Source organism: Catharus ustulatus, unplaced genomic scaffold, assembly GCF_009819885.2.
Source record: "Catharus ustulatus isolate bCatUst1 unplaced genomic scaffold, bCatUst1.pri.v2 scaffold_107_arrow_ctg1, whole genome shotgun sequence".
In the NCBI taxonomy this organism is placed as follows: domain Eukaryota; kingdom Metazoa; phylum Chordata; class Aves; order Passeriformes; family Turdidae; genus Catharus; species Catharus ustulatus.
This window is the reverse complement of record NW_024879454.1, coordinates 32077-41667: the sequence shown is the minus strand read 5'-3', so window position 1 is coordinate 41667 and position 9591 is coordinate 32077. Positions and strand designations below refer to the sequence as shown.

General features: G+C 48.6%; 1 protein-coding gene across 1 annotated transcript; it reads right to left on the bottom strand.

Annotated features, from left to right (window-relative positions):
• Positions 1-417: 417 nt before the first annotated feature.
• Positions 418-6318, bottom strand: LOC117011320 (serine/threonine-protein kinase PAK 3-like). Its single transcript, XM_033086671.1, has 6 exons — positions 6006-6318; positions 3642-3690; positions 2689-2801; positions 2044-2161; positions 1312-1411; positions 418-889 (listed from the first exon to the last, which is right to left on the bottom strand). Exons 1-6 carry the CDS (start codon positions 6146-6148, stop codon positions 579-581), a joined length of 834 nt encoding a protein of 277 aa, XP_032942562.1. The 5' UTR covers positions 6149-6318; the 3' UTR covers positions 418-578.
• Between the last annotated feature and the right edge of the window lie 3273 nt (positions 6319-9591).

The following is a 9591-nucleotide window of genomic DNA, read 5'->3' as shown; positions in this document are numbered from 1 at the left end:
GTCTAATCTCCAGGCAGCAGTGCAGAAAGTCTCGCAGCCAAGCGGAGTGCTGCCTGGGCTTCTGCAGCTTCGGGGTGCCCCCGGTGCTTATCAGCTGTCGAGCCTAGGGAAAAAGGCAACGCCACACTCTACCTGTCTCCTTCGCACCCAAAACTGCTCAGTCACACCCCACTGGACAAACTCCACTCTCCAGTGGCACTTTCCTCCCTGCCAGAGGGTGGCAGGTGCCTTTCCTACCCCAACAAACAGAACCCAATGCCAGAAGAAACCAAAACAAATCCAATGTGCAAAGGCTCCTGCCTTGAGCCCTGATTCGATTGGCTGAGAGAAATAGGAGCAACTCCATCAGCAAAAGCACACTTTGCTTCTCTGAGGACTGGCACCAGCTCCTCAACCCATTTGGAAGAGGGACTTTGGTCTTACTCTGCTATTCCCAAGGATTCTTCCAAACAATGCAGCTTTGGCGCCACTCACAGCTCCCTTAAGTCAAAGCTTCCATCAGGAAAGGGCATCACAGTTTTTAGGGCTCTTCACAATTCAATGGCAAGGGGAAAAAACAGGGCAAGAAGCACAAGAGACTATGCAGCCCACAACCTATGGACTTCAGGTGTCACCAAGCATCCCAGGCAGAAGAAGTGGGGGCAGATTTGGTTAGAGTGACAGGAGGAAGTGGGAGAGAAGTTGCAGCGCACCGTGCGGGAGCTTTCCATCAGGTAAGGAGGTGCTCCTTCCACCATCTCGAAGCCCACGATGCCCAAGGACCAGATATCCACTTTGGGGCCGTAGGACTTCCTGGTGAAAATTTCTGGCGCCATCCAGTAAGTCGTGCCGACAGCTGATCTCCGTTTGCTCTGCTCAGCCGTCAGCTGAGCAGCGAGACCAAAATCAGCTGAGGAGAAAAAAACACTCTGATCAAGCCAGCATGAATTAGGAAAGCAAACAAAAGAATTCCCCACTCTGCCAATGGCCAAGAAGGCAGCGTGCAATCCAGCTGCAAAAGGGGCCATGCTGGCGTTCCTTAGGCCTGCCACTGAGGGAATACGCGATTGGCCACTTAGCAAAAGCTCCCGGTTTCCCACAGTGGCTTCCCCTGAAGCCTGAGACTGTAGTTGCCTTGCTTGGCAAGGGACACACACAAGCCAAAGCCCCTCCCGACACCTTCTTCCCCGCCACACCGCCTTGTGCCCGTGCTCTGCGCTTGCAGCAGGGCAGCCTGCACTGCCACAGGCACCGCTCCTGGGAACTGGCAGTCACTCAAAGGCACCCCCAGCCCTCAGCCCAGCACAGCTGAGCCTGGCCAACAACACCCACCCAACTTGACAGATCCGTCCAAGCCCAGGAGAATGTTGTGGCTTTTGATGTCTCGATGGATGACTTGCTTGGAGTGAAGGAAATCCAGGCCTTGCAGGCACTGAGGGAGGAAAAAGAAACATGAGCCTAGGAGTCCAACATCAGATTTCATCCCACAAGCAGGGAAGCGGCACATCCACAAGACTGACTTGCTGGGGGAATGTGAGCTGCTGGCAAGGGCAAGAGTTTGGTGCTCCAACACGAGGACTGCAGTGCCTTTCTAAGTGGGGCTGGATTCACTTTGGAAAGAGAAAGGGCAATTGTTCCCCTGGCCAGTGCCCTGCAAACGCAGACTGAAGGAGCACTGCCGCAGTGGCTGTGCTCTCTCCAGCCAGATAACAGGGATGCTTTTGCCAATCCCACTTTGGGTGCAAGGCTCTCCTTGGAGGCTGAGCTCTGTGAGAAGTCCTGTGAGTCCCTCTTAGTCTTTGCCACTCAGTTCACATTGTGGCACCATCACGTTTGCTCTTAGGGAACAGAATGCAGTGCCTGCAGGATGCAGGCAGGTGTTTAGTGAGGCAAACACAAACAAACACGCTAGAAGAAGGACCTGTATACTGGAAGGCACTTCAGATGCTCTTGCTCCTGCCGGTTGAAAGAGAGAGGCAGAAAGGAAGCTGGAAAGGTGAAATCAATCCTCTCCTTACCACCCATCCCACCCAAGCCATGGGAAGCACAAGCACCGTCCCTTACCTCCCGAGAGACAACTGCTATCTCTTCTTCTACCATCCTGGCCTCCATGATGACATCGTGTAAGGAACCTCCGTTCATGTATTCCATCACAAGCCAGAGTTCCTCGTGCACCAGGTAGCTGAAAGGAGGAAACAACAGCCTAGAGATTAATGGGCGCACCTGCACGACCTGATGGATTCTTGTTTCTGTCTCTCTCTCCCAAGGAAGACAGGAGGAAGGCAATAGTCATTCACTAGGCTCTACAGGGCTTGATCTCTGTGCAGTCTGAAAGACTGTTTGGTATCCACACCAATGCAACAGGCCAAGGGAAATAGAGTCTACAGGGATTTGTCAACACTTAAGAAGCTTGGGGGAAAAAAAACAAGCCATCAAACCCCAAAGCAAACAAGAAAACATGGAGGGAGCATAGGAACTTTGAGACTGTTGGTTCAGTAAAAGAGGCCCAAGTCTTGGTCTTTGAAAGCACACTTTAAACTAGGTATGCCGGGAAAGATAAACGCAGCCCCAATGCAATCTCCTCCCAAGATGCTGTAGATCAGCCCAGAAACAGGAATGAACAGCTCCACCAGCAATCAAAGGAGTGGTTGAACCTCTGGCTTGAAAGAAGTGAGTGACCCTTCACAGCACAAGAGCAGAACCACTCACCTGTCTACGTAGTTCACTAGGTTGTTGTTCTTATTTTCACGCATCACCTGGATTTCCTTCACACATAGTTCGTTGCTGTTGTCTTCCAGGAGACTGATTATCTTTATGGCCACCTAAAACGACATGGGAAAGCATGAAGCAAAGAAGTCTGACACAGGACCGCACAGGGAACATGGAGGGCATGATCATTACTCCAGCAGCCACAGGCATTCTCCACTGCACAACAACAAAGCAAACTCTTACAGACATGACAGATAAAATGCCACCCTAAAAACATCCTGACCGTTATCCCCCCAAAGAAACACAACCCTACAGATGCTATGGGAAAAACGCCGTGATGATGAGCATAACATGAAGAAAACCTCCACAAAAGACAACTCCTGCACTTTGTGACTCTAGGAGTTTTCATTTTGCTCCACTAAAACACTTTCCTTCACACCACTGACATTTGCAATTCCTGCCTGACTGTAAAAAGAAGTAAGCCAAGCCTTGATCCTCTAGTGATACGCACCGGGCCCTGAGTGGGGTTTAGGCCCTTGAGAGACTCCTGCAGACCACTCTCTCACAGCACAGTTGCCAAGGGCAGCACTGCAGGTGGCTAAGGAACTATCAGCGCAATTCCCATGCATTTGCTAATGACCAGAAATGAGAACTCGGGAAGCCTGAGCTGCAGCCCCAAAGAGCAGTGCCATTCTCTAGGACACCAGCTTGGCACTAAGAGCCAGCTAGCGACTCCTCCTCTGAAAGACACCCCTTGGCCTCCTTGCATTCCTTGCAGCAGCTGAGAAGGACAAAATCTGCCCCCTGCACTGGATTTGGCAGGCAGACACTGCTCTGCACTTCATTTGCCTCTGCAGCAAAGCTCTAGCAGAGAGCCAAAGCTCAGGCACAGCTCACAGCAGAGGGGAGGGCACTCACGAGCTGCAGAAGCTGCAGCACTGTTTGACGCTTACCTCTTCTCCTGTGGCAGTGTCCAGTGCCGTGCACACAGTGCCGAAACCCCTAGGAACAAAAGAACAGCGGAGAAAGGAGAAGTCCGTTAGTCCGTGAAGAGGCGAGGCGCTGCGGTCCAACAGGGAAAAAAGTCCTGGGACAAATAGCAAATGCACCACAACAGATTCTGCTCTGTCCCTTTTTCCCATTTCTCCTTCTGTAGCTGTGCATGGGTGGGATTTTGCCAGACTCAGGCACCAGCACACAGGCCTTCCGAGAAGTCTGAAGCCATGCAACAGCCATGGGAGGAAAGCCATTTCCAGTCAGCAGAGCTGAACAGCTTGGTTGATTCTTTGCAGCAAGGGCCTAAACCCCACAGGATCCAGGAGGGGATGATGCCTTTTCCTCTCGAATACATTGGCATTGGGCATTCCCCTGAAGCTTTGACTTCTTCCACCTCAGCTACAAAAGAGAGCTGCACCTTTCATTTCTGCTTTTGGCTTCTAGACTAGGTGCTGTTCATCCTGACCACTGAACCTCGTTTTCAGCCAATACTGGAAAGAAATCTTACTGACAGCTGTTCCCTGACAGCCCTCAGCTTCTAACTTGACCTGGGAGGCAATGAAGTTTTTTCTCCTTTCAATCCCACATATTCTGTATTCTTTTGGGACACACAGAAATGATTTCTCCTCAGAAAAGTGGCAAACAGGGGCAAGATGCTTGGGGGACAGGAGATCTGCCAGCTGCTGCTCTTTGCAGCAGAAAAGACATTGCCAGCATCCAGGCGTCTTTGCCATGCCTTCCGAGCACAGCTATCAATGCTGACCAGTCCTGAGGGATGGCAGCATCTCAAAGCAGTGTATGAACAGCTTTGGAGCTTGCCTGATGTCACTCTGGGCAGATCTGACAGCAGCAAAGTACAGCAAAACCTCCCCCTTGGGGAAGGACCTGTGCCTGCACTCACCCTTTGCCAATTGTTTCCAGGTCTGTATACTTAGCCTCTGGATCACCTTCGCTCACCAGCATCCCTGTCAAAATCCAAAGGAAAGATGCTCACTTCAAAACAGAGACCCCATTCTGCAGCAGATCAGAAAGGCAGCCCCACTCTCGGGCACACTGGGCCCTTTCAACTCACTTCGTCAACAAACAACACCATTACCACTTCACCACCACCACCACCATCAGCAAAACAACAGCAGCAAGACACGCAGCTCTGCAGCAAACATGGCCTGCACAAAACTAAAAGTCTCGACTAAAATCTAAGCACATGGAGAAACAGTCAGAGGAGACAGGGATCAGCAAAGCGTAAGCAAGAGAAGTCACTGCTGTGTATAAAAACAAAACATTCCTGTTCTTGGCAATGAACACTCTGTGGCATTCAATGAAAGCTTGGATTCTTCCAAATAGCAAAGGCACCTTGGCATCTGGAATCCATTTTTACCAACAGCTGCCTTTCCAGAACCGGAAGAACAGCGCCAAGTGCTTCCAGCAGAGGTGCCATCTCCAACTTTAAGCAGGACTTTGCCTAAACAATGCCTTTCTGGCTTTCAAGAAGCAGCAGCTGATGTTAGAAGTTACTGCGATGGCCTTAGCAATGAGGTCCCTGAGCCTTTAGGACAGGCTGGGTTCCGAAGGTGATCTTGGCTGTGGCCCTCAGGAGCTGGGCCCCACAGGAGCTCCCTGAGGCCAACACAGCTCACAAAGTCACAGCCTGCTGCTCAGCCCGAAACAAATTCTGATTTGCTTTTTGCACTGAGGCAAGCTCAGGCAAAGCCAAAGCAGGCCAGGCTGCCCTGTGAGGAGGGCAGGAGCAAGAGCCCTGCTCTTCCTTCACCACCTCAAACACAACAGCAGCTTCCTGTGTGGAGGCCGCAGCAGCCGACCCTGAGCCGAGGAGGAGCAGCAGTGGGACAGCTCATGCTGACACACGCACACACAGGCACTGCTCCAGCACACAGGCACCACAAAGGACATACTCAGCATGGCCAGCCACTCGTCCTCTGTCCTCTCTGGCAGCTGCTCTGCGCTGCCAGAGGAGCTGCTTGTGCTCCAGGTAGGCGAGCTGCTGGTGCTTGAGTTTCCAGCCTGGGCACTGCAGGCTTCTTCAGAGCCTGCAGCTACAGCTCGTGCAGGTGCCACGACACAGGAGGCAGAGCTCTGGGACGAGAAATGAAGCTGGGTCAGAACTTGGTGCCTGGCAGAGGTGCCTCTGCAATCCCATTTCAAATGCAAGCCTCTAGGAAGATGCTTCCAGCCACATCCAGGGCTCTTCACCTCTCGCCTTTGGCTGCCCCTACTCCAACTGTAGGCGCAAAATCCAAAGGCTGCTTTTCCATATGCACAAAATGACACCAAAGACACTGCTAAGCAAAGCAGACACTTACTGATGCTGGCAGCTCAGGCTCCACAGTGGCAGCAGCTGCAGCTTGCTGGGCATCTTCCTCCCCTTTGGCCTCTTCCTCAGGAAGACACGCAGCCAGACGAGGCTCGCAGGTTGGTTTTGGGCTCTGCGGACAGACAGCAACATGAGGGACAGGCAACCTTCTTTCTATTCAGCTCTAGATTCGGATGCACTAAGGAGAAATCGTCTGGATTCTAAGTTGTTCAGCCTCAAGTACAAGGGGCCAATCAGAGCAGACTGCACTCTCTTGTAGAGGAGAAATTCCATCACAGCTTCAAGCACTGAGCAAGCCCACTTTTCTCTGCTTAAGAGCTCTGACGTGGAACTGGAGGTGACAGCCAGGGATCCTCCGGATGCTGCTGCTGCTGCTGCAAAGAGCCTGGACCGTACTGTCACTCATCCAAGCAGGCTGGCGCTGGACTGCAGCAGGCCCAGGTCACAGCTTGCTCCACAAATGTCCAACGCTACCAATGCCAAAGGCTCCTTTCCCACTCACCCAAGGACCGGATTCTCTCCAGGTATGGGCGATGTGACCTGCAACACACAAGGGAAAAAGAACCTGATGCTGTAGAGACAAGTACCTGGAATGGGCAAGCCCACCAAAAAGTCAAGCCACAGACACAGCATTCTGCTTTCACTGCATCCCTTCAGCAGCAAACCTTGTGTCACACTGCAAGCTGGACAAGAGCACCAGGTACTGCCTTGTGTCTACCTTTTGTCCTCTTTGGCCACTCAAGTCACCAAAGCTCGAAACCAAGAAAGTCCAAGTTGTCCTGTAACAGTCCTTGCTTCTGCCCCACCCCACCCAGCAGGAGCTACAGCTCCTCTCTTTGCTGGATTTGTGTTTGCTGAAAAGATGGTAAGCATCAGTTGCCATGAGCTTGCTGAAAACCTTTGCCCAGAAGAGCTTCAGCCAAAGCCCCTTAGCCATGGTGGCAGGTCTATTGTGACAGGGCACAGGAACAGCTCCTGGGCTCAGCTCCAAGAGCTCTTGGGAAATGTTGATTTCAGAGGCCTTTTCCAAGCTGATTCTGGGTGTCATCCCAGAGGGAAAGGCTCGTTTAGCACCCAGGAAGTGTCCAATTCTACAGACACATCCTGGCATCAGGGCATGGAGAGAAGATGCTTCTCCCTAGTCCTGGAGAGCAGCACCCGGTTTTCACAAGGACTCCTGCCAAGCTCTCCCAGTCTTCCCGTCTTGCAAGTTGTCTTGCTTGAGGCAGCAAATGGAGGAGATTCTGTTAGCACTAATTTCATTGCTTCGTTGTCTTTACACTTAACTGTATTTACATTTCCCTACAGAAGCTGTGCAGCATGAAGGGAGATGCTGGCTAGGAACCCACATCCAAGTGACAATAATTGCTCGAAAAGCAGACTTACTAGCAGGAGTAGGAGGCATAACAGCTGCTTCAGGTTCAAAGTGAACCTGCAAAGATTCTCTTCCTATTGTTAATGCCTCAACTCTGGCAGCTACCAGTGAGTAGAGATCCATAAAACTTCTGAGGACGTCCTTTAAATAAAAGTAAAAGGAATCATTAGAGCCAGGCAAGCTACAATTAAATGCCAAATAGCACACATCCAAATTTGTTGCAAAAGACACATTTTCTTTTGCAGAGAAATCAAACAGAGTTTGTAAGCCAGGCAGAATTTCAGTGCCAGGACTTAAAAATCAAAAAGGTCTAACACTGGATTTTGTATTTCTTCTAAAATCATTAATTTTCTTAGTATCATTAAGAAAAGCTAATGACTCCACACCCTAGTTAGAAGATTCTTTGATGAGATCTTTTCAGTGCAACACAGCATTGAGCTCTTGATACAATTTTTTCATTTTATTTCAATACAAGACTAAGTGCAGGCTCAATTTCTGTTCACAAAAAATTAGCGCACAGTTCCAGGATAATGTTCACACTTCCAAAATGAGTCAATTTACTAATCCTTCCACCTACATAAGTTACTTGGCAGTAACAAAAGAAACATTGTAAACCTACAAACTTCTGAAAACAAATAATCTGATTGCAGTAAACCTGGAAAATGGAACTCTTTCCATGTATGTAGTGGAAGAATGTCCCCAGTTTGTTATAATGATTAGACTGATAATAAAATTAGACTGATGATAAAGTCAGCAACATAAGAGAGAACAAATGACTTGGCAGTACTGGTAACTATATCTATGCCAAGTAGTCTCAACTAACTGTTGAAATTATTGGTCCTCTTCAAAGTGGTTCATCCAATTTTTTATGTCACTTTATTTGTCATTTTTCCCTTCAGATAGTATGAAATTGGTCTTTTGAATGTAAACCCTTGGTATAGACAAAAATCAGCTTAGTACCACAAACAGGGATTTATAAGGTTTTTGGCAGTTTTCCTTTCCTTGGTTTCACATTCCTGCTTTTCAAGATGGATGTTAACACAGCTAAAATCAATCAGGTTATTTCATTATGGTGTCTGGGAAACAGCAAATCAACCTGAATCACATCTTCTCTCATCAGAAAGAATCTCCAAAATCTCTTGGTGCTGGGGTTCCAGTCCTAAAAGAGGATTCTTGCAGATTTTAAGGCCTTTAATTGAAATGTGCTCATCACACACTAAGGCAGCTCTAGAGGATGTGCCTGCAAACAGCTCCATTGCTTCAAATGACAAGTGTCCCTAAAGTGATTCCCAACTGCTTACCTCACTCAAGATCGCAGGATTGACCTTAATGCAGTTTGGCATAGAGTAAAATTAAAATCCATTAGGTGATCTCTGGCTATAAAAGGTGAATTTTATAGTTCAACTTCAATAATGTGCTTGGAAAGGAATCAGACAGGAACTAGAGATGAGGGCAGGGGAGAGAGAGAAGGAAAAGGGAGGAAGAGAGATGGGGAAAGAGAGAAAGAGGGAAAGGGAAGGAGAAAAGGAAGTTCACGGTGCCACAGGCTGAGCCATTGGTGCTCTTTGTGTATGTCCTGAGTTTCCAAGTGTACTTTCTATTTCTGAGTCTCTTCCAGAAAGAAAGAGGGAACAGGCTGCAGGTGCTTTTGCAATCACTGTGAGGTCAAAAAAGAATGGGAGTTGGGATGGAACAGAAAATAAAAACAAAGGAAAAGAATATAAAAAGAAAAAAGAAAAGAAGCAGCATCCACTGCCAAATTAGAAAAGCAGTATTTAAAAGCTGGTGATTGCCACAATGCCTCTTGTGCAAAGATGCCACCCATGGGAATGGGACCTTTTTGCAGCTCTAAAATGGATCATCACTGAGGGGGAAGCATTTGTAATTCTACCCTTTGACAAAAAAGTTCATCTGGGCTAATTAAGTTTCACGGGAATCTCAAGGCATTACATATTTCTGTATTTTTGTGTGGCAACACAATAATGCACATAATTTATATCTTTGCAATGTTGAAATGCATGTATGCATACAAGAGGGCTACTATGAGAAATTTCCAGCTTAGCATCTGGCTTTCTTGAATGTTTGATTTTGTGACCCTGATCCTGCAATCATATACTGCATTAGAACAGAAAATCTACAATAAATTGGGAGGAATTACTGCAGAAAACGTTCACACTGCATGCAATACTTACCTTGTCTA

What these genes read in the sequence shown, in the direction of transcription:
- LOC117011320 (XM_033086671.1), bottom strand. Translation starts at nt 6,148, where the DNA reads ATGTTGCTGTCTGTCCGCAGAGCCCAAAACCAACCTGCGAGCCTCGTC. An exon ending in AGCCTGAGCTGCCAGCATCA is followed by an intron (nt 3,691 to 6,005) that starts GTAAGTGTCTGC and finishes TTTTGTTCCTAG; the next exon opens with GGGTTTCGGCACTGTGTGCA. An exon ending in TAGCAGTTGTCTCTCGGGAG is followed by an intron (nt 1,412 to 2,043) that starts GTAAGGGACGGT and finishes TTCCTCCCTCAG; the next exon opens with TGCCTGCAAGGCCTGGATTT.